Source organism: Montipora capricornis, chromosome 9 (assembly GCF_036669925.1).
Source record: "Montipora capricornis isolate CH-2021 chromosome 9, ASM3666992v2, whole genome shotgun sequence".
Taxonomy (NCBI): domain Eukaryota; kingdom Metazoa; phylum Cnidaria; class Anthozoa; order Scleractinia; family Acroporidae; genus Montipora; species Montipora capricornis.
Window position 1 is genome coordinate 33064142 of NC_090891.1, and position 25086 is coordinate 33089227.

General features: G+C 38.1%; 2 protein-coding genes across 2 annotated transcripts; one reads left to right on the forward strand and one right to left on the reverse strand.

The window, feature by feature from the left end:
• The first annotated feature begins 56 nt into the window (after positions 1-56).
• LOC138017535 (uncharacterized) lies at positions 57-719 on the forward strand. The gene has a single exon (XM_068864595.1). The coding sequence runs from the start codon at positions 57-59 to the stop codon at positions 717-719; it is 663 nt and encodes a 220-aa protein (XP_068720696.1).
• A 1788-nt stretch (positions 720-2507) lies between these two features.
• On the reverse strand, positions 2508-22596 carry LOC138016912 (syntaxin-binding protein 4-like). The gene is made up of 22 exons (XM_068864084.1): positions 22333-22596; positions 20427-20512; positions 19936-20006; positions 19451-19543; positions 18701-18770; positions 18037-18111; positions 17502-17638; positions 17239-17418; positions 16555-16922; positions 14594-14700; positions 12776-13452; positions 9169-9485; positions 8507-8603; positions 7617-7756; positions 7152-7334; positions 5714-5818; positions 4978-5046; positions 4584-4700; positions 4451-4488; positions 4211-4371; positions 4033-4090; positions 2508-3910 (listed from the first exon to the last, which is right to left on the reverse strand). The coding sequence occupies exons 2-22, from the start codon at positions 20468-20470 to the stop codon at positions 3808-3810; spliced, it is 3210 nt and encodes a 1069-aa protein (XP_068720185.1). The 5' UTR covers positions 20471-20512; positions 22333-22596; the 3' UTR covers positions 2508-3807.
• Between the last annotated feature and the right edge of the window lie 2490 nt (positions 22597-25086).

The following is a 25086-nucleotide window of genomic DNA, read 5'->3' on the forward strand; positions in this document are numbered from 1 at the left end:
TGCTTGATATCATTTTGGCCGGCGCATTCATTTCATAGGTGTTGTGAGTCACAAATATGCAACATGGGATTGGAAAGAAGACTGTTCATTTCGTTCGTCACTGTCAATCCACATGGAATGAAGCTCAGCATGTGTTCAAACTAACGCACTTCGACAAAGAACTCCAGTCCGAAGCATACATCGATGCTCCCCTAACAGCTTTTGGACAAGAACAAGCGGCAAATGTACGGCAGAAAATAAAGGATTTACAGGCGGAAGTCGCCATCAGCTCCCCTTTTACGAGAGCCATCGAGACTTGCATTCGAACCCATGGCGATCGAAATGTTGTGGTGACGCATTGGTGTGCAGAGTTTGGGGAGTCTATTTGCGACATTGGGACCAAGAAAGAAAACCTCGAACAGACGTATCCAACGATTGACTTCAGCAATTTACCCCCAGACGTTTGGTGGTATGTCGATGAAAAGCTGAAAGATGTACTAACAGATCCAAGAAAATGCTACGAATGGGTTTTGAGCAACGGGACTTTCAAGTTAGGAGAAACTGAGAGCCATTTTCATCGAAGACTGGAATGTTTTTACGAGTTTCTACGGAATCGAACAGAATCAAATATCGTGGTATTTTCTCACAGCATGTTTTTAAGACACTTCTTGTTTAAATATTATGGAAGACCAGTGTTGGAAGTTATTCCCAATGGGGAAGTAATCACATGCACTTTATAGGCATACAATATTAAGGGGCCTTCGCTAGACAAACTATCAGGTGGCAAACTCGGTGTGTTTGCCAATCGTTTACAAGTCAAATACGAAGTACCAACACAAAGAAAATGATGAAAAAGGTGGCGAGAATAGAGACAAGTTTTATTTGTCGCCGCCAAAAACATGTTTGACAACTCTTTTAGTGTCTTTGACACACGCCAATTTGAGTTTGCCAACTTTAGTTTGTCATATGATCATGTAGGCTACTTTTGAGAACTTGCCTGTAAGCAGTGGCGAGCGAAAACGAGGAAGGACTGTTATGAGAGAACTTGGTAGGTACGCCATGTATAGGGACACAGTTTGTCCCGGGACTTATGCAATAGCGCAAGGATATGTAGGAGCAAACAATACCTGTAGCACGTGTAGTAGCCTGCAAGCAAGCTTTTCATTTGGAAAATTGCATGTTGCATGTTGCGTGATTGTGCATAACATAATAGGACTTACTGGACCGATGGGTCAATGGAGAGCAGGTAGAATTCTTCAAGTGTTCCCAGGAGAAGATGGCATAGTACGAAACGTTCAAGTCAAGACTTCCTCAGGGACTTATATGCGTCCCATCGCCACGATTTGCGTAATTTATCCTGCCAAAGGCTTTCCTGAATAGAATGGGATTCCCCATTGTGTGGGGGGGGGGGGAGGGGGGGGATGTTGCGTAACCGAAATCGCAACGGACTGGACTCTAATCTACGGCCATTAAGCTCACATGATTTTCTATGTAACATGTTTTTTTTTTGGTTGGTATTCGTAATGCATGGTTTACTAGGGTGTTTTTAATTAAAGGCCTTTTTTCAATTGGAAGTGTGTGTGTTTCTGACTTTAAATCTATGTACCTGACAAGGCTGGACAAATGTAAGTACTTTTGATTTCGTAACCCTTTTTCTGGCTTTTTCGTTACAAAGGGATTTGTTTCCAATATTCTTTAATTAATTTTGCAATTGCAGCTTCAGATTACCACATTATCTTTTTTCAATAAAATCCTGAAAATCCAAGCCTTGTTGACTGATTGCTCCATTGACCCAGACTTACTTGTAGACTTGGTCGGACTTGAACACTTATAATGTACAAGACCACGACAGGAATAAAAAGAACATTGAACTGTTATCTGTAGTACTTCTTTCAAACCAGATTAGCGTGAGCTAAATGAGCTGAGGAATCCCTGGAGTAATGAGTAATACAGTCTGACAAGAAAATTTGCACATTTAGTTAACCACTTCATCAGAAATCTAGAAAACCCTCTGTTGTAGTGATCGAGTGCTATCTTTCGAGGCAAATAGACTTGAAGGAATTCATCCCCAGTGACCAAGGAATAGAAAAGACTTGAAATTCAAGTTGGAACATCAATTACCGGGGTATTCAATCAACTACCTCCTGTTGTTCACATTATAGTTCATAAATGGACTGGTGATTAAACTGTGGAATCGAGAACAGTGAAATCGTGCTTTATGTTCACTTGATAGTGACCATGCACAATTGTTGTTCTCGGTTTGTAACTGAGTTTTGAATAAATTAATGAAAACTCTTGATTGGCTGTCTTTTAGAAAAAGGTGTGGTTTGTGCATGGTCTGGGCCAAAACATCAAACAAACATAAAACAAAGAAACTTGTCGAGTTTCATAACCATCTCCATCCACATTCAAGGTTCTATTTTCAGGAAGTTTTTCAGAGCAGAGTTGAGTTTTGAGATGTGCAGAATGGACCACAGATTTTACAAATAAAATAAACATCCAAAAATATGACTGAACGACAACAAGAATGCTGGTATCTCATTTTTATTGAGTGCCTTTCCTCACTTTTTCTATCATTTATACACGTGGCGTCAATGGATGCTCAAAGAGAATCGATCAATGTTATGCCACATTGAAACTCAGTCAGAATTAGGACCTGACGTACCACTCAGTTTCATAGAAATATACCACTAATCTTTCTATCTATAATTATGCGATCATTTTCATCATGTGGTTGTTTTTAAAATGAAGGATATAGTGAATGCATGAATGACTAGTGTGAGATATACATAATTACAATAATAATAATAATAAGAAGAATAAGAATAATAATAATTACAATAATAATTTATACAAGCAATTGCAAAGATTGGATCGATTTAAAATTTCTTGCATTTTCGTCCAAAGAAAAAACGAGGGCAGAACGCCGATAATTCAAATTATTGATGGCAAAAAAATCACAATCACGGACTGAAACTAGCATACTTAAAAATAAAGCCTTGTGATAATTTACCCATGTCTCATACCGTGAGGGTCCATTCGCAGCTGTTTTCAACCTCCCAAAAGAAAAGGAAAATACCAAGCATCTTTAAAAAATCCTCGTTAAAAATCATTTTCGATGATGACAAAGACAAGTTAGGATATACTCATATTCCCACTTGCTTTGCCTCCAAAATGAAAGTACATGAAGTCCTAAAATCCTTTTAGACTTAATAATAATAATAATCTCTCGGAACGCTATATTAAACGGATGAAAAACGCGCAATTTGCGTGGGCAAAAATTTGTACTTCTTCCGTTTAATTTGCCTTGTTTAGACACGGACACAAAACTATCAAACTATCTCATTTACTGTATCTTTTAAGACGCACTAAAATGGCTAGTCGTTCTAAACGCGTAATCTGTCTTAATATGCCCGGCTTTCTTAACAGATGCATTGAAAATCTTTGGTCAAGTTTGATGCGAACAATGCAGAATTCGCCCCGTTTTATTACCAGGCTACAGTAAATAGTGGGGAGATGTCTCTTGATTTACAATGCCCAGGCGAATAATACGACACGCGTACTGAGCTTGAATGGATTATTTGTCATCGCCAAAAGGCTAATAACGTTGTTATCCATTGTGAGTGGCCTCGTTGGTGCTATTCCACAGACTCATGGCCTTTATACAAAACCTATATACGAGCGACACAATCCGCTCTTTATATTTAAACATACACGGTAATACAACACCTCTTTTTGCGAATTGTTTGGTCGTAAATCAAATTCTTTGAAAACGAAACATGACGCGGTAACAATAACTGATTGTATCTGACTAAAGCGCATTTAGTGTCACGTGAGCGTTTCTCGCTCACCATCTTCGTTTTCTTTTATCGATGGCAGATGTTGAACTTGACTGACAGGATGAAGCCATGATGTTTGCTGTGTCACGTGACTGCGAGACAAAGAAAAACGTCTTAGATTTACACGTCCTCCCACAGAAAAGAAGGCAAACATACATTCTGTCTTTCCAGTAGTCTGAAGGTACAAATGGAGTGAATTTCTTTGTGAACTTACTTGATGTAATACCTGACACCATCGGTGGTAAAGGCTTCCTCCCAACCAAACGGAAGAGCTAATTAACAAAGTAAAATAAAAATTAGACCGGGAATCACAAAATAAGCATGACTCCAAGTGGGCATAAAACTCTTGAACGAATGAAGTGAAACGTTTTTAAGACCAACTGATCACTTACGTTCTTCTTCTATCAGCGCCTTGACTGATTTAACGGTCTCACGCGCCTGTCTTGCGAGTGATGCTGGCGTGAACTTTGCATGACGGGATAGGTAAGCAGGCGGTTTAGGATTGGAACTCCCTTCGCCCCGAACCGATTCGCCCTTACCACGCGGTGGGGGCCTGAAAGTAGAACAGCAGAAAAAGTTTAGAAATTGTTCTTCACATAATATCTGGCCTAAAATTTCAGCAGTTTACTTACTTTCCTGAGCTGCCTTCTGTCAAGTTTTCATGAACCATCTGAAAATAAACAGGTTGTTGAAACTTTTTTCTAAAAAGGATCTGTTTTGGGTTAATTTGAATTTTTTTTTTCTGCACTAGGCTGTTCTTCATACCTCTGCAAAATTAATAAGTTTCTCCGTGGCTACTTCGTACGTCCGTTTGCTAACTTCGGCTTTCCGAAGCTGGCAACCGAGAACAACCAGTCTTTTCTGCAACTCTTGGAGTTCCTTCTACAAAACAAATAAATAATATCAATGAGTGGATAGATCTGTCGGCGAATACAGCAACTCCTTTCGTCATAATCGACTTCATTTACTTGCACAGATTATTCTGCAACTGAACACGAATAACAACTGTCAATCTAAGGTGGTATCTTTTATCCGTGCAATTCATAAAGAAATGAAGTCTTGTCATTTCAAAATGGCTGAGGTATCTTTCCACCCTCTTTCTCAACTTGTGTCTCGCGTAAGGCGAGCAGCCATTTTCATTCAAAAATTGCATCCTTACCATATCAGGTTTCTGCTCCGCCTCTTTCGTTTTATACGAGTCTAGCTCTTGCTCCAGAAGTCTTATAACCTAAGTAAAACGTTTTAATAAATTTATTTTAGTTCTATAATGCACTTTGAACGCCAATATGGATCACTGTAGGGGTTAACAAAAAGGTGGGAAAAATAACATGAATGGATAGATAAATGAGTAAATAATTAAAATGTGTAGAGCGCTTTTTCTCAAGGGTCCAAAAGAACCAATTACGTGAAAATAAACAACTGAAAGAACAAACTTTAGGATCAAAAGTATATGGCAACACAAGCAATGTGCAATTCAAAAACCAACGTTCAAATTGCGTTAAAAAAGTCTTCCTTAAGCCCCAAAGCATATCCAAATACATCCCTACCAATCTTTATGAGACAGTGGCGCCACCATTATTATTCTTAGAGTGCTCGAGGGTTTTTTGGCTGACCGACAATATCCGAACGTGCCTGACGATTTCAGAAGTAACCTCTCCAGTGTTATTCCGATTAAAATTGTAGATTTTAGTGAAAGTACGATCATTCACATTAACTTTCCTAACTCTCATTTTACATTATTTTATCAAAATGTGACCGTTGAGGCTCGAACTTTTGCCCCAGGCATGAGAAATTGGAACCGGCCTAGGTATAACACCAGACAAGTTTACGAACAACAGCTCTGGTGGTCAAATGACTGGCTTGGGTGTCCTTTGCGCAAGCGACCTGAGACTCACTTCAGCATAGTCCTGTTCGACGTCTTTTGCAGCTTTCTGAGCTTCAGAGGCAAGATAAACTTTCTTCTCGAGAGATCGACTTTCTTCAAGAAGACCTTGAGCGTCCTGAGTAAAATTCAAAATAACAGCTGTCAAATCTGTTGGACTGATCATCAAGACAGGTCAGTGTAGATGTTGTTAACAACTATACCATTGATCAGAGAAAATGAAAACTATAAAACGGAAAAGGCGATCATAGCAAGTAACTTGAATATAATTTAAGACCATCACCACGAACCACCTTGGATTGGAAAAAGAACTGGGAGGGACTTTTCTTTGGTGAACGCCGAGCTATCGACACAAGGATTTCCCTGAGATCAGTGAAAATGTAAATTGTGTGCACTTACGGACCGAAAGGGCTTAAAATAAGTTGACACAATCTCTTGGTTGGCATAAGCAACCTCGTTCGCAGGGGAAGAGTAGGAGAGAACCCTGGGAACGAGGTTGTGGCATAAGATCTTGATTATAGTATCGCATGGGCCGCAGGGCAATTAAGGATTATATCAAATTGACCTCGTCGCTTGTGAAAACTTTGAAAAGACGCGTGAAATTAATCCTTCATTGCACGGGGGTACATTGCGATTACATCTTTATCACACGAAGGGCAAAATTATTGAGAGAAGCCCGTTCACTAATTCCGCGACAAATGTCAATCAACTTGAGAGTGTTTTCACTCACGTGATCAGTAATCTTGTTTTTCCACCGAAACAAAAGAAAACGTTTGCATGATAGTAGACCTCAATTCCCGGAGGATTAATTGGGTATACCAACATGGCCGTCGTGACGTCACGAGAAAAGAAGAATATTGCTTTTATGCATGTGTGTGTGTGTACTGTGTGTTTTATTCTTTTGTATCCACTTAATTAATTAGGTACTTTTTATATGTTTCCAACTGTTAGGGCAAGGTATTAGTTTAACTATTTTTGCCCTTTTCTCATTAAGTCTTCATTATGCTTCTCTGTAAACCTGTTTATGTTTGAGAGAATAAACTGTCTGTCTGTCTGTCTGACGAGAAAACACTCAATACGCTTTCATTCGGTTAAAGTTCAATTCAATAAATTGTTGCTGTCAACAGAAATAGTGCTTAAATGTATTTGATACGTGGAAAAAAGCAGTTTCATCAGAGTCAGAATCCGAAAGAAGATTCTCTTGTAACTTCGCTTACTCTGGATAAGCAACTGTTAACCAATTAGGATCAAGTAATTATGCCCTCTTGATTACCAAAAGTGCCCTCGGATGTGCCCTCGTGATTAAGAAAAAAATGCCCCCCGGCTCAGCCAATCAGCATTCAGTAATTTTTCCCCGTATGTGATTAAAACAGTAAAACCGTGACAGTTCAGTAGAGAACAAAGCTCTTCGGATTCGAGCGTTTTGACACGATTGAAAAAGGAGAACATACCCTTCTTGCTTTCATGAGTTCTTCTTCAGCAGTCAAGTAATCTTCTTCCTTTTTCATTAGTAATTTCTTCAAATGCTGCACTTCGCGTAAAGCTTCGTCTCGTTCCCTTCTGATTCGCTCGGCGTTTTCCGCATTCTCTTTGGCTATCGCCTCCAGTGAAGCTAACTGTGATTGTTGCTGCATCTAAATTGCACCCACAGAGAAATTCAGATTGAAATTGGACTAGCTCTGTCTTTAATAGCATTTAAAACTGTCGGTTGCTGACACTATTTGTCTCTTTCCTGCAAAACGGTTTTCAAATCTTAAACTGTTACCAGCGCTACAATAAAGGTGCCCAAAACATCCAGGCCATTCCGTAATTTGAAAACCTTCACCAGTTGCCGGCGATTTTGACACTAAATTTTAAAAACAGCTGGATCATAAAAAATTGCAGGCTGTGTAGGGGTACGAGTCACTGTACCTCACCTCTTCAAACGTGTCGTCTTTAGTAGGGACATTACCCTCAGCAATGTTAACATCTTGTATTGCAAACTGAACAGATGAGTTACTCAACGAAAGATCATCGAGCTCCAACGAAAACACCTGTCTCGCAGCACTCACAAAATCTACAAATACGAAAACAAAAACAACACTTAAAACAAAAAGGCATATCAAAACGTTTTTCATTCTTCCGCCTCTGCATGCTTCCTCTTGCATGCTTAATTATTGAAACGCACGAACCACCCTCCTGTTTTTCTTCCAATTTCCAGGGACAAAAAGGGTTTTGAAAGCTACGGAGACAACATTTATAACTTTACCATTTGTAATTTTACGAGAATTTGTTTCTGATAGTGGTATATATATGACAGTCATTCCATTTTGACCTGTGGATTGAGACAGCTCAAAGCGAGAATGACAACTTGGAAGTTTGCAACTTGAAAAATGATCGTGAATAGGCCATTTCCGAGTTCATGTCTGCCTCCTCTTCAAAGCGAGTCTAAGTGCGAAGTTTTTGTGATGGAAATTAGTTCTACTTTACAGATCTTCGCACTTAAACTCGCTTTGAAGAGGAGGCAGACATGAACTTGCAACTGGCACATTGCGCTTTCATGCGCTATTAATTAAGGAGCTCTCTTAACTGCGACGATCATTCTCGCTTACAGAGTATATCTTTGTTTTTGACATAAAAGTCGGTCAAGCTTGGATGCGAAGTGATTTTTTTTCCAATTTTATCCACTAGTGTGCACGGAGGGGCGGCCCGCTGAAAAGACGCGGAAAAAGTGCTTTGTCTCGTTATTCAAGCGCTTTGCTACGCAAGCTGGCGGAAAGGTAGAATATGGGGAAAGGAAGCTAATCAAGCCACGAACAATTCTTACCTCCATACGAGACAAAGCCTGCTTGATCAGCAGGCAATCTTTGTCTTAATTCTCGCTGTTGTTCATCTGTAGGTCTGAATCCCAAATACCTCAAGGCCTAAACAAATTTGAAAATACACAATAAAAAAAAATTCTAAAAGATTGGAAGCAGATACTCAGATTTAAACAAATAGCGACGTTGAAGATCAAACAAATTTGCATTATTTCCCAGCTGGATTTAAAGCGGACATCGACTATTATTTAATGGCCGGATGCTTCGACGTCTAAATTTTAACCCAGGAAGGCAACTAAAACTTCATCTTTTACAAATCCTCTTTGATATCAGCCAGTTGATTCTGATTTCAGGCTGTACTGTGATGGCTTCGGGCAAATAGTGTAAGAGGAGAATGATAGATTCTTCTTTGTGTAGCTTGGCATAAAAACTCCAATAACAACCTGATACTAAAATTATGAGGCAGGTACAAATATATATTGAAAAAATGACAAGGCCACGAGAAATCACCCTAACCCTAATCTAACCTTGGTGAAATCGGGACAAACGTGGAATAGTTTTGGCTTACTAAACCGTTTTTCGCTCGATCCGAGGTGAGCGATCCTATATAGTTGATCCGGACCGACTTTTGTACCCAAGCTCAAAATTATGGGCGCCAAATTAAACTCACCACTTCAAGTTTTTCCACTCTCAACTTAGTATGAGGGTCCAATGAAAGTCGTCTGCTGCCTCGTCCATACCGTTTAGTCCTGGGGCCACCATTGGGTGGTGGTGTAGTGAGAAGTGACACTGGACCACCAAGACTGGACTGTTGACTCAAAAAGCTAGGAGATATCTGTTGCTGTGAAACACGGTGAAGAGCTTCCAAGTCCTGTTGTAAGTAATATGGTACTGATTGATGCTCAGATTTTGGTTGCACAGGACTTATGTGAAGCGATCTCAAGGGCAGTTGATTTGGCTGTTCTCGGACCACAGGTAACCCGGCTCCTGAAAAAAGGACAACATCGGTGACACTTTATGTGCATAGGTTCTTCAATGGCCATTGGTGTATCTTATACACATAAAATATATACAGTAAATGAGATGGTAAGTTTTCGATGAAGTACTGATGAAATGATGAATTAATACAGAATAACATGGGAAACCTAACAGATGTCAACCTCTAACTTCCCAAATTAGAGTTGCCAGGAACTGGGATTTTTTTTTTACCTCAATGGACAAATTTATTCATAACACTATGCATTAATTACTGTAAAAGCAAAATAATTTTATCATGAGACTCGGACCTATAAAATATTATTGTTACGCTGAGTTTTAATATTTATCTCAGAGAATTAAACTTAGAAATGTTAGAATCTGACCTTGATCCTTGACACTAAAGTTTATTAAATAGAACAACAACTTTCGTTTTCTTCATTTACATACCAAGACCGACAATGACAAAGATATTACTAGAAATATGTAATCCTGCATTCCAAAGGCTTTCAAATTCGAGAATTTTGCGCGATCTGAACTACTTCACTTCTGATTGATATGTCACACATTTTAAAACTCTCTAAAAGTTTCTAGATGTCTTTTCCTCCAACATTTAACACCGAAGCTAACTCTTCAGAACAAGGATAACTATAGATGTAACTCAAATTTGATACTTTGGAACAAATAAACGCAACATTCAGTATAAATGCACAAATAGCATGACTTTTTCCTGTGTTTGTGATATTTAACTGATATTCATAAAAAACTGAAATATGCTATTTATTTCTATTTTCATTATCAACCCTTGAAAAACTATAGCTTTGCATCTGGAATGTAAGTTATATGCAGATCAACTTTCATAAATAATATTTAATGATATCATCACAAACCACACATGGGAACAACCTTATTAAAACAAAAACCAAGTCATTCATGACAAAATTTCTTTTCCATAATATCAATGTTACTACCTTACCTCTGTGTCAAATAGATTTTTAGCATTAAAATAAAAGTACCTTTTTGGAAGATTGCAAAAATTTTCAGATTTGTATTCAATGTAAAATCTGAAGACAATTTACTCCAGCCAATGAAAACAGGTTTTCTTCACACATACAAATAATATTATTAACCACAAAGAAAAACAGTCATCAATTAATTAAATTGAATTTTCAAAATAGCAGATTTCCAACTTTCTTGATGTTACATTGAATTTAATCAAGAGCAACATATTTAAGAAACAGTGTGGTTTTAAAAAATGGCGATGATGACAATAATACTAATAATAATTATTTAACCCAGTAATTTTATTCAAAACGTCATTACTAAAAATAATTACTTTACAATTTTTTAGAATCGAAAAACTAGACAGAAAGTTACCTTGTTTTGTTTCACTACGGCTGGGGAACTACAAGTATAAATGTGGATGTAATAAAAACTTACACCTAAAAACTATAATATACGAAATTAAAAGAAAATTCGAAATTACCTAATGAAAACATGGACCGTAATGTATAGTTTGAATATTTGGTCAGTTCTCTGTATAAAAATAAATATATAAAAAGTTCTTCAGCAAATGGCTCCTTCACTAATTTCGATATCTAGGTAAATGTTAAAAATTTCACACACAGCTCTTCTAGATTTCACCATTCTTGTGCCTCTCAAGCATAGTATTGCAGATCTCAGCAATGAGAACTACGTTTTGGCGCGGATCCATGAGATCATTCTAGAATAACATTCTCCTTTCTTAATGGCAATCAACTCAGCAAGCCTGGAGTGATACCTCCTACATTCTTAACCCATTCCACCAGTTGTGGAAAAAACTAGTGGGTTAAATGTTCCGTGTTCGATGTTGAGGACTCTTGTCAGGTATAATCGCTTATTCTCATTTTAGCGCATTCTGTATATCTGTTGGGGATGGAAGTCTCTTTATGATTCGGCACTTGGGTGGCAAACCATCATCACATCAAAGAATGCGGATAGTTGATTCTCCCAAAACCCACGTGGGTGTATATCTAATCTTGAGTCTGGTGCTGTGTTGGACCCTCTACTAAGTTGTTCGAGCGGAAACGTTCTGTAAAACAGGCTCAGTTTCAACATCTTTGCATACCATATTCAGTAGGTCAGCTTCCAATAATAATAATAATAATAATAATAATAATAATAATAATAATAATAACAACAACTATGGAGAACTGCAGGGAGACGTGAAAAAAAAGTAGTGTGTCTAATGAAGAAAGAACAGGTCATTCCAACGATATTATTATTGCTGTTGGAGCCGGGGGTATTACTGTAAGTAAAAAGAAGTAAAGGCCCGTAAGCAAATACCGGTTGGAGCCTAAGGAGTACTGCTATGACTAAATCCCATTACATGATCACTCTATTTGGCTCTTATGATCAATCTCGCCATGTGACCCTTCTTGGCTTGACTTTCTCAGAAAGTTCAAGTATTTTGTTTCCTTCAGCAACGTAATCCCTCCCTCAATCCCTTTTTGCTTTCTGGTTATGTAGTGTTTGCACTTTAACCCTTTAAGCCCCGAGGGGTTCCCCATTGACGAGTAAAATCGTCTGGCGTTAGAGAGAGTAAAATCTATAAGTGCCATTTGGCACTATCGGGGCTGAAAGGGTTAAACAGGGACATGGCTTTTTCACGCTGTGAGCTTAATAAACTATGGGTGGGGAATTGCTGCCGGTGGCACCCCTTCAGCCCTGAACTGAAGAGAGAGGGGCATATCGTTACTTTGCTGGACTGCGTTAACAATGGCCCCAGGACATTATCCCAGGAACTTATATGCCCGCCTTACAATGAAGGCATGAGGCACCCCTTTGGCTAGATGCTGAGGCCCCTCATCTGCCGCTCATCTCATCTGGTGCTGAGGCCCCTCACCCTCATATGGGTGGTGAGTATTATCTGCGCCTTGCCAGTACATTCCCTGCCCCCTCGTTTATGCCCAATTTGTGTGTCTGTTGTCTTTTACTGCGCACCTGGGGATTACGGTTGTACTGTAAGTTACTTATCCTTGTTCTTTCCAGTCCAATAATATTCATGTCCCAAGTGTGAATAAATTCAACTGAAAAACGTAATGCAAGCTGTAATATACAGTATCTCTCTTGTTACTGAAAAAGTGTCACATGTCAATAAGACTGAAACAGACAGCTACATGAAAGGCTCAACCATGCCTAAACCAGGGCAAATTTGTAAATTTCTGGTCTCTAGACCCACTCTCAAGATATGCCTGTTTTTGGAGCCTACCTAGATCTTAACATGACCTTAAAGTCAATACCCTGCTAAGCAAAAGACTTACCGTTTGCAACAAATGGACTTCCAGCTCTTTCCACAACAAGAGATTGGCCTCCTAAGGCTCCATTTACATAGGGTTGACTTGTTACTGGAACATACTGTTGATTTACAACCTTAAATCCATTAGGTGTGCTATTAACCATAGCTGGTGTTGATGACAATGCAGGCTGGAAACCCCCATTGACAATTCTCTGAGGCGATGCAGCAGGTGCTGGGTGGAAGTCATTAATGGGTTGCCTGTGTGAGTTTGGTGCACCTACATGATTAATACCATTCCCAGCTCCTGAAATCTGATGTGTCATTGGTTGTAACACAGCTGGTTGAGTATCTGATATTTCAGGTGGAGATACTTGGGACCGAGGGCTTCCTAGGAACGTTTCCACGCTAGGAGTACTTCCACGACTTCCTAAACTGGCTTCAGGACTCGCTGCATTTCCAGCTAGAAGTTCTTGCATAAAAATATCAGTATTACTTAAGTCAGATACACTTGCTTGAGATGATCTCCTTGATGAAGTATGAGAGCTACAATTTTCAATCCCATCTAAGTTCAGTTGTGTTGATGACAATCCATTTCCTAAGCCTCCTCTTGGGCTATTCTGTACAGGGCTTGTTGATCCATTGGGTGTTTGACTGCCAGGCCTGATCCTACCCCTCATAAATGTTACCTCAGCATCTTGGCCCCTGTGAAAAAAAACAATGTAAATAATTTTACTTAAAATCTTCATCTCAAAGATAGTTGTGCCTAGTGATGCAGTAAGAGAGGTGAAGTACATGTGAGGCTCATGATCACCAGTTTCATGATTTGGATGGTTGTTCTAGACCTTACTCTGCCACAATATCATTTGCTTACAGTTACTGAAAATAAAGTAATCTTTGCTTGAGAGTTCTCTAAGAAATTTACTGATGTGACTGACTTACAGTGACTGTGAAAAAAGATTGAAAGTTTTAGGGTGAAGGGGATGGCGCAGTGGTGTGAGCACTCGCCTCCCACCAATGTAGCCCGGGTTCGATTTCCAGACTCGCCATCACATGTGGGTTGAGTTTGTTGGTTCTCTATTCTGCACTGAGAGGTTTTTCTCCAGGGACTCCAGTTTCCCCTCTCCTCAAAAACCAACATTTGACTTGATTTGCACTAATTATAAAATGTCAGTTTACAATATCCCCAATAAGCGCTCCAGTGCTAGAACAACTAGACACTTAAATAAGGTTTCTTTCCTTTCAAAACCAACCTTGCTTAGGTAACATATAAAAAAACAAAATGTATTAATTTTCTGACCACTATTAATAAGATTGCAGTTCCCATTCAATTCAACCAATAACCAGTATATCCAGGAAGTCAATAATAATATATTGTTGCTGTTGTTAACATATTGCATACCAAGCAATGTACACTTGTGAGAGGATGTTTACATGTACTTTGACATATTCAATTTCACAACACTGAAAATAATTTTTAGTGTTGTGAAACATGACAATAATACTGGTCAACGAATCACTCACTTGCTACTAAAATAAGATTGCAGTTCCCATTCAATTCAACCAATAACCAGTATATCCAGGAAGTCAATAATAATATCAAGAGTTTTCAAGTGAAATATTACCTTTCTTGGTTATTGTTGCTGTTGTTAACATATTGCATACCAAGCAATGTACACTTGTGAGAGGATGTTTACATGTACTTTGACATATTCAATTTCACAACACTGAAAATAATTTTTAGTGTTGTGAAACATGACAATAATACTGGTCAACGAATCACTCACTTGCTACTAAAATTAAAGAAATTCATTAAAGCAGACCAGTAGTGTAATAGTGACCTCACCTGAGCTTTAGTCGAGTTAAGAGAGACTTGGCTTGTTCATGGGTTACACCAATGAGGGTCTCCCCATTGATGTACATAAGCCGATCGCCTCTCTTAAGCCTTCGGTCCTGTAAGAGTAAAAAGAAACAATGTGACATTCAATGCGTCATATGTTTTGTATTTTTAACAATGTACCACAGCCAGTTTAATTATGAAAATTGTGTGTTAATATCATGTTTACACCATAAAGCAGGTACTAACAGGTGTCTGCAAAAACCAAACAATTATTATTAAAAGCGAATTAAAATGAAAAAACCCAGGTTATTACTCTATCTGCCTAGGAGTAAGTACTTTTCTATAATTTTGAGAAGTTATGGACAAAATGCCAGCAAATCCTTTTCACCTTAGTAATGCTTGTCTGTGCAGAATAAATATTTACAAGAAACAATATTACATATATAAAATACAGAGAAATTACTAGAATCACCTTGGTTTGATGGTTGAGTTGTGAAATGACAATAATTATGCAAATAATACTTTGCGCTTCAGATATTGAGTGGGAGGAATCCTATCTTACTCCCATGATGAAATGGATTTGCCATTTATTAAATCCTAAGAAATTGGAAGCAGCCATTTCTCTGCACCCTCCTCTCACTTGAAAATTAGAATTTTCTTGTGAATAAAACATCAGAGCTTAATGTGCTTTATCCGAGCAGCAACATTTTTATTTATTACATAAAATACAGTCGAACCTCTCTAATACAGACAACGAGGGGACAGAGCAAAGTGTCCGTATTAGAGAGGTGTCTGTTGTATAGAGGTCATGAATATTACGTCACTTCAAAGGCTCCATTGATGGTATTAAGTGTTCTTTAAATCAAAACTGGCCCAAACAAGTCTTTGAGGTGCATAATGGACAGCACAAATCCTTACAATACAAGCTGTACAATTCCAAAAACATGTGGCAAACTATAATACAGTTTCCGAGCAGTAACATAACAGAACAGTAACTAAGTGTAGCGAACACTAACATACAGTAGAGTATTTAATGAAAGTTCTTTGTTATTGAGTCATTTTGCATTAAAGAAGTCTGTGATGTTCTTCTGAACGGCATTCGCTAGTCGTTTTTTGACATACAACGACTGAGCTTTTGAAATAATCTTGCATAACTCATCAGCCAAATTTGATTCAATGACGGGAAGGAAAGAGGGAGAAAAAGGAAAGCAGCAACTGGAGAGTCTTCAAATAATAAGAAATCTTGATGATAAATGGCAATGACATGTCGATATATAATTTTTACTGATTGAAAACAAATGATACTGTTATCGTATGAACAATGAAACAATTGATTACACTTAATGATATGTAACGACAAACAGGAAATCGTATTGAATAAGAACTGTCATCATTGGAGTGTCCGTAATAAAGAGGTTAAGTTTTTATGAATTTTCTCTCTGGGACTGAGATTTCGTGTCCGTTGTCCATATTATAGAGGGTTCGTATTATAGAGGTTATTTTTACAAAGAATGTATGGGCATTTTCTCGGGACCAAGTGAACTGTCCATATTAGAGAGGTGTCCGTATTAGAGAGGTGTCCGAAAGGAGAGTTTCGACTGTATACTTTGTGATTTTACATACATGTAGACCAAACCCAACAAGCAACTCAGAGTATAAAGGATAACATGTGCCTAAAACATTTTCTTGTAAACAATCTGGCCTTGGTTGTTCAAAATGTAGATAATGCTATATACCAGAAAAATCACCACCCAGTGTATAAACACCAGCATATGAAAACCAACTGAGTTATCCAGTGGATGGTGATTTATCCAGTGGACAGCACTATCCACCATCTGAACAACTGGGGCCTGGTGTTATGGCCTGTGTAAAATCTAAAAGTTCCACTCTACTGTTTGAATAGATGGTTTTGCAGGCAATATTATTATTATTAGTATCATAAAAAAACTGACTTGACAAGAACTAACCTTGTGGGCATCTCCACCTTCAATGATATCATCTACATAAATATGTGGTCCATCTGAATGGTTTGTTCCACCAACAACACATAAACCAAGTCCTGTTGAATAGTGAATCTGAATGCTCTGTAACTCCCCAGGATGATCAAAAGTTGGAGAAGAGCTTTGTGAATGCCTGTCAGTTGGCAGGCCAGAATCATTGGTTAGCTCAGATGAAACACTCCGTTGCTCTGCAGTAAGGTGACTGTGGCCTTCATAGTCTCGAGATTGTTCAGTAAAGCGTGCGTCCCCATTGAAGTGCCGTGCATATGGTGTCCCGAATGATGATGAAGAAAGCGTTTGAAGGCTGGAGTTGTACGATGGAGGCTCATAAGCACCTAGCAATAAGAAATGTATTTCTAAAATCCTTGCATACTCACAAATAATATTGTTATTGCACATGAGAAAATAAAAGCAAAAGGAATGCATGGACCTCGACAGGATTTTTCAGGAATTAGGGAATGGTGTGGTGGGAGGGGAATGATGTTGCCATGCATGGTGGTTAAAGATAATCCCTTGATCCACTGTAATTAAATGAAAGAACAAAACATGAAGACCCAAAGGACTGACTAGTGAAGCAATTTGACCGTTTGAGTGTTTCAGATAAGGGAAAAACCATGAGGTCCAAAGGTCAAAATCATTATGTTAATTCACCTGGTGGATGTTGAACCACTGTGGGACCGACTGGTAATGTGGGTAGATCCATTGAATACATTCTCTGGAGGCTTGCCGAAGGTTTGTCAAGTGACATGGTGGGTGATAAAACCGGACTTCCATGGCGGCCACCAGCTAATGGAGACATCTGACCTGCTGTCATCACCCATGAACGCTTTCCTTTACATACAAAAGTATCATGATTAAAATGAATAACATTTTCACTAGCTTAGAACACTAGTGCAATAGACAGACTTACTAACCCATGGTTGGGGAAGGAGTGGATCCTCGCGAACTGCCAAAACTACCACTTCTCACCAAGCCATTCATGACACCATTGGTCAGACCTGGTACTGACAAGTCACCACTAAGACCCTCCATTAGAGTGATAAATTCTTGCCTAGAAAATTGAGAACATTTAAAATCTAACGGGAGACAGTGTCTACATTCATTATGTAAATTGCTTATTATTAGGAAATAAACAAGGATGATTTTTTCATACTAATCATTGCCAATCAAAATTATAGCCATAATGGCCACTTTGAGGCTTGGTAACTACACAAGTCACCAATTCTAAGGAACTTGGTAACATCTCTATTTTTACTTTACTCCTAATTATGCCCCTGTAGTTTTACAAACAATGCAACAGTGCTTCGTATACTGAGAGCTCACAGAACTACTGATTATTCAAATGAATAAAACTTCTGGGAACACTTAAGGCATTTTTGTAAGGAGGCAACTTTTGTAAAAACCAAACCTGAGGCAGATGTAGGACGTAATTAAAAACAATACACCTACCGAGACTGGGAGTCTCTGCTCACAAGCAGTTTAGCATGGTTTGACTGAGCAGCACTCCTAAGAAGTGACATTGCCCTACAAAAATTAATAGCAAAATAAGGTGAAAAAAAGGAAAACAAGAAGGTCAAGATAAATCTTAGGTTTTCTACAAATGGAGGGTGTTAACCTTGAACAAATCTTAACATCAGGCTTGCATTAATCATGTTTGAATCAAAGGGAAAGAAAAAGTAACTCAGCTTTAATTAAGTTGCTATTTTGTTCTCTGATCCAAGTAATCTAAGATTTGATCAGAATGAACCAAGAAAAATTTCCTGTGTACCTGCAGGAGATAGAGTGCAGTCAATGCATGCAACAGCATAAACAGGGTCTGCAGAGAGGGAGGGGCTGGGGTGGGGGGGGTTATAGCTCTCCCACTTTTTTTCCTATAGTTGTTGTTTTCTCCTAAACTTCTTCCCCCTCCCCTCACACTTCCATGGTCAATCCATACCAAAACCTAGCCCCCCACTTTCAAGCGTATTCCGTGGCCTCTGATAAAACAATCCCACCCACTTCCAAACTACCAGCAGTCTGTGTCCTTTTGGTTGAGAGACAACAGCAATGACTTTGACAAGTAACCAAAGGTTTCAAAGAATGTCTTGTCCTTTAGACTTTAAAACACACTTACTTGCCATTGGACACTCCAAGCAGACTATAACCGTTAACTTCCAACAGCTGATCGCCTTCCCTAAGGCGGCCTGAGACAAAGCAATTTATTGATAGAATGGTATTTTAGCCTGTTAAGTTTATTGAATGCTAAAATGTCGACTGAAAAAAAACTCAAGGATTATATTATACACATTATAAGGAAAGATTTTGGAGAAGGAATTGATAAAAAACAGAGTTATGTCAATTTGAGATTCAAACTTGTATAACGAAGCAGAAAATACTTGACTAATTGGGAAGGATGGAAATAAATTGGCAGCTTTAAAACACAGGCCACGGATTACAGGTCAGTGTACAGGTCACTGTGATACAGATAAATACATGTAAACAACACCAAAAGTGTCTGCTAGCCCTAATCACTCTACATTAATGTTTTTCAGATCTAGGGGAAATGTTTGGCTTAGTTGTTCATCAGTGGAGCAAGGACTTCTAGTCTTGAAAGATATGTGACCTGTGTTTAAGACCTGCTTGAATCAAACTAAATTGAAGGAGATGAAATCCAGTTCTGGCTTTGGATGACACGCTAACACTAACCCTAACCCTAACTCCTCAGAACAGAGTAAACAATCTCAACCCACAAAAGAAAAAGAGGAGTCTAAAGGAAAAGATCCTGAGCCACTCTGTTGGAAGGTTTATGCTCTTACCACCATGCAAACTTGATCTTCTCTCGATCCATTCTCTAAAACATGACACTCTAAACATTCATCCTTACCATCAAGATCAGCCACACCTCCACTAAGGACTTTCTTAATAAAGATCCCAAAATCTGCTCCAAGAGCTGATCTTCCACCAGCTATCTTGATTCCTGATTTGAAAAACAAAAATGAAGACATGAGATGATCATGCCGTAAAAATTTAGTTGATAGAAGATTTCTTTAAATTTCACCTAAACCTTTACCCATGCAGGAGCAAGGGTAGCACAGTCGGTTAGTGCGCGGCCTTGTTGAATAAGGTCCTGAGTTCGATCCCCGGATCTCAAATCCTTGTTTCGACTTCTTTCCTTTCAGTGTAGCCTAAGTAGTTTAAATACCCTTAAAACAGAGCACTGATGAAAAGAGGGGGTGGGGGGGGGGGGGGGGGGTAAAATGAGCGCACTATCGGCTTCCTGGGAGAGTACTCTCTAGAGAGTAAAGGAACTTCCGACATTAAATAAAGTGTACCTTTACCTTTACCTAAAAGCATCTTTAAACAACTTACCTAAACCACTGTGGCAGTTTTTAATAATTATCACTTCAGTATCACGTCTGTTGCCATTACCAATCTGCAATCTGAAATTATAGTGAAAACAAAGCTTTTCAATACTTGATACACAAGCTGATTACACAGGCATTGGCCATCAAAAGCCCACTTCAACTGGGGTTCTCTGACACTGTTTAACCGCAGAAAACTTTACCTTGCATATAATAATAAAATTAATTTGTGTATTATTTAAGAATGTTAAAAGTGGGCTCCCAAATAGCATATATATTAATACCAGCATCTAATGCCAAAACAAATAAGTTCCACTGACTGTGTTTTACCAGGGTTTTCTTGTTGCCATGGTAAAGCAACACGCCAAGACCATAACATTGTGAAGCTACATTATTGTTTTAACAAAAAGTAAACATTGTCGTTATGTGTTACAATGAAAGAATGCGTCAGAGCTTTCATAAACGGATGCAAGTTTAAGTTAATTTTATAACTCTAACCGTGGTGAAATAGAGTCCATAGTCACCCTAGAGAGGGCTTTCATACTCTTCGACTCTTCAATAACATCTTTGCTCTCAATATATGACTGTAAAGAAAAAAAAATTCAAATAATATATTGAAGATTGGGCAATAAACATGCACTTACTTAGTCTACCATTAATTTTTTTACTGTTATAATAATAATTTGCCACCCACAAGGAACTTCTAAAAACCATTTAACCCTTTGATGTCCAAACCGGCCGAAACTGGCCAGACTTAGTATTTCACTCTGTCTAAGGCCAGACAATTTTACTCGTCAATGGGGAACCCCTGGGAGTCAATGGGTTAAAAAAAAAGTTAAATGTACAACTTAACAATAATAATAATAATATTTTTTTTAATGATAATAATTTATTCTTTCATTCAACTTACAATTTTGACAATAAAATAAAAATCTTAACCAAGCCAAATTAGTCATAATTTACAAAAATTACAATAATAATAATAATAATAACAATAATAATAATAATACTCTCAGTTATCATCATCATCATCTTCTATTTAGTCTTTGAACATTTCTCGTTATCACACATCGCAGTTTGTGGGTCTGGCTGCCTACCAAACTCAAATGCATTATTTACATGTTGCATCTCAACCAACAATGCAGATACCGATACGAAGACAAGGTTAAGTGTACACTTGGAAAAGCTTCATTAGAGACCACAAATTAACCGAGCTAAGCTGGTATCTTTGGAACACAAAACTACAGTTATTTAATAATTATTATTATTGTGCACTACCTTTAGCACACAAGTCATTGACCTTAAGGCTTATGCCTAATTTTACAGCATAAAAAGGCATAGTACAGCATACAAAAGCCAAATCGAGGTACATGCAGTCAGAAAGAGTCGATCGATGGCGGTCAAGCCGTTAGCTTTCGCCTTAAAATACATACAGCATACATTGTACTACACAAAAAGGAAAGAAAATGAATCGAATCCATTTCATCGACAATAATGTTCTACAGTCACTCGTATGTTCTACGATATAAAGTCAATAGCTTTGTTCAAATATCGTTCAGTATATTGCGTTCCTTGGCATTTCACTTAAGCCGCGCTTTGAAATATTACGGACGAGAGCTTTAGATAAGAGTTTCACACAAAGCAAGCGTATCACTATCCACTTGTAAACAAAGTTCAAAAACTCATAACACGCTTTTTCAATTCGCAATATTATCGATTGGGCAAGCACTGTCGATTCGGCTTCGTTGAATATGGACTCGATTGATTATTATTTTACCGCAAAGTTATTGCTTTGTATTGAAGCGGAGATTTATTGGTACAATTTACATTTACAAATTTCTGCTGTTGTATTTAAATTGCAGCATAAATTTAGTGTTCCACAGTTGTCGAAAGCTCCAACACTTTGACAAAATAAACATTTTAGTTAGAATATATGTTGTTATATGGCACTACTATAGTACAAAACCACTGCTAAATTTATAACCTAAAATTACCGCATGAGGCAGGTTAATTCCAGCTCATTGTGGCAGATCATTTGACAGAAAAAACCTGTATGTTCGAAATTTACGTGACGCGTGTAAGTTGGACATAGCCATTTAATTTGGTGACAAGTTTAGCGACAAAGGTCGGGTGAAAACCTATGAAAATGTCAAAGCATCGGTTGTACGACACTCACAGCGGTTAAACAACCAGGCAAGATTTTAGAGATGCCGATTTTAACTACATGCTCAAGCCAAAATTTATACGAGCTCACCAAACAAAAAAGTACCCGCTTTTAACAATCGTCAAGCTAACACTTAAAGAAGAATCTGTTTTTGATTTTTGTTGCAATTTTGTGCTAATGCTGCCAAGTCAACTCTTCGATCGAACCTTCTGAGGAAATTTTGCCAAAACTTAAACTTACCTCGTTGGTCCAAAGAGATTGGTGAGAAACAGTAAAGCGGAGGTCGATTGAATTGATTTCTCCGTTGATATTACTATCACTCCTTCAAGAACTGTGTTATTCTTTACCGGTATGAATAACCAACAGAGTAATGTTGTACAATATCATTCGAGTTTGTTGTATTAGGATCGATCTGTTTTCCTCCGGTAACAACATGCAAAAGTCTCGTCCCACTGCATTCCACACGCTATACGTGTAATGCGCGCTTCGGTTGTTCTTTAGCAACGGGGGATACAAGAAATATCCCAGGGATATATTATGACGTCTTTAAATAACTGGAAGTACTCGATAAAACCAAAAGAGTCAAAAAATATTTGATAATGTTCTTTCCTTCTTTCGTGGCAGAAATCAGTTTTGCAAAACAGGCCTTAGTAAAATTCAACTCTCTAAACAAGGACCAGGGTAACGAAACAGAAGCACCAGATCCTGGTGAAGGACCTTATCTCGACTTATCCGCAGCGATTTAAATATTATAAAAAGCTAAAAAGAGCAAGGCTGATATAACGGTGAAGGAATATATTGGAAAAAACAATGTTTCGAAAGGCATTGACTTTCTTCATCAGGGTTTTACAAGCAATGACTACGGTTAACAAAGACGTTACAATTTGAATAGTGATATGGCGTGTGATTTGATACAGCACTAAAGATAAGGATCTTAACGGATACGGGTACAATAATAATAAGAAATTATCATTGAAATTACATAACGGTAAAGAAATATAACGGAAAAGGTGGATTACAATTCATCTTTCTTATTAGCATATCTCATAAACATAGCGAACACTCTTGAGCCTTTAGGTCTTAATAAGAAAGATGAAATGTATCCCACCCTTTCCCTTATATTTCTTTACCATTGTATAATTTCTTATTATTATTGTACCGTATCCGTCAAGTCCGTTAAAATCCTTATCTTTAGGGCTGTATCAAATCACGCCATATCTCTATTCAAATTATAACTAAACGTCTTTGTTAACCGTGGTCATTGCTTGTAAAACCCTGACGAAGAATAGCAGTGACTTTCGAAATACTGGCTTTTTTCGATATATTTCTTCACTGTCTTGCTCTTTTTAGCTTATTAGTAAAATTCGAAGTCATAGTTCCTTTGTTAAAAAAAAAACACGATATTGTGACTCTCCGCCTCGGTATTCAAATCCAATCATCATTTGTTTCGTGCAAATTTATGAAGCTGTGCAGCTTGTTAAGTTTAAATATTAAATTTTCATGCGTTTTAAAAATTAATCCCTCTATCATTTTAACCGCGAAACTCAAGCAGTATTATGCAGCAGCACCTATCAATGTAAATCCCACGGGGTAGGGGGGATGCGGGCAGAACGACCCTATTCGACGAATCGATATAATGGAGGAACGGTGGAATTTCGGAATACACGGAATATTCTAAAATATGGAATATATGGCATATTCTAAAACACGGAAAATATTGAATATTTTGACACACGGAATATACGGATTATTCTAAAACACGGAATATTCAGATTATTCTAAAACACGGGATAAGAGGAAAGTCTTTTAATTCTAAATAATACACTTTTTGCCCGTGAGTAGTCTGGGTAGGATAACAAAACTTCGGATGATAATTTTACATTTCTCGCGACAAAAGATATAAAAATGTGTTACAGAGAAGAGTTCACCCACAGGCAGTCCAAGCTCGGTGTACGATTTATAGATTTTGTATGGGAAAATATAGTTGAGCTTATAAATGATAAAATAAGCTGTAAATGTAGAAAGAAACTTCACTAACCTCTACGTACAGTTGTCCTCGTCTTTTCTGTGCAATCGGAGGGCAAACTGGGTCCGTTTTAGACGGGTTTGTAGCTTACGAATTTTTGCGATGTCGTTAGTTGTCATTTTCCCTCATAAAGACATAGGCAGCCCAAGCTCGCGTCACTACAGACAGCCGTTGAGAATTTAAACGCCTTACAGGGGCACCCAACGAGAATATAGTTCAAAACCACTTAAACATAGCATTGTTAAACGTATTTTAGTATTTAAACGGTAGATATAGACATATCTTTATCCCCTAAAAATTTTTGATCTGTTCGGATTTCCTAGCTGAAAGTCTAGTGATCCGAAAATTATAGGGATCAAAACTTACCTTTTCGAAAATTTCAGCCAGAAAAAAGGCTCCCGAAAATTCTAGGTGACCTTTTTTGGGTAGAAATCTGTTTAAAATGGGCAATTATACCATTTTTTAGATGTTCGAAAATCCTAGGACAGGCAGGCAAGTAAGAATTTTACAACAAATGTTCCGAAAATTCTAGATCTCAAATCGTCTTCCGAACAGATATTTTCCGAAAACTGACGTTGGGTGCCCCTGGCGTTATAAGACTTTGTATGGGAAATAAAATACAGTTGATTATAAAGCCTAAAAAATGCTCAATTTAACGTTCAATCAATAAAATGAATGACTCACCTCTGGGGTATTCTTGTGCCTTTTGGAGTTTATTTTACAGTTTCGGGAAGTCCGTGTTTTCAATGTTCTAAGACGAAGTCAAGGCTGCACACTAAGATTTCGACCGTTGTCAGCTCAGAGGCGGTTTGCGACTCGAAAATCGATCCCAGCCGCGATTTCTCCACGCAAAGCTAAAGCCACATCATTTGCGAACCCCCGTGAATGTTTCTTCGTCAAAAATCCCCACGGACTTGGCTGGAGATGAGCATTTTCTGCTTCAGATTCCACGATAGCTGATGAATTTA

What these genes read in the sequence shown, in the direction of transcription:
- LOC138017535 (XM_068864595.1), top strand. Translation starts at nt 57, where the DNA reads ATGCAACATGGGATTGGAAAGAAGACTGTTCATTTCGTTCGTCACTGT.
- LOC138016912 (XM_068864084.1), bottom strand. Translation starts at nt 20,470, where the DNA reads ATGAAAGCCCTCTCTAGGGTGACTATGGACTCTATTTCACCACG. An exon ending in AGTGGTTCAACATCCACCAG is followed by an intron (nt 16,923 to 17,238) that starts GTGAATTAACAT and finishes TCTTATTGCTAG; the next exon opens with GTGCTTATGAGCCTCCATCG. An exon ending in ACAGAAGGCAGCTCAGGAAA is followed by an intron (nt 4,372 to 4,450) that starts GTAAGTAAACTG and finishes TTCTACTTTCAG; the next exon opens with GCCCCCACCGCGTGGTAAGG.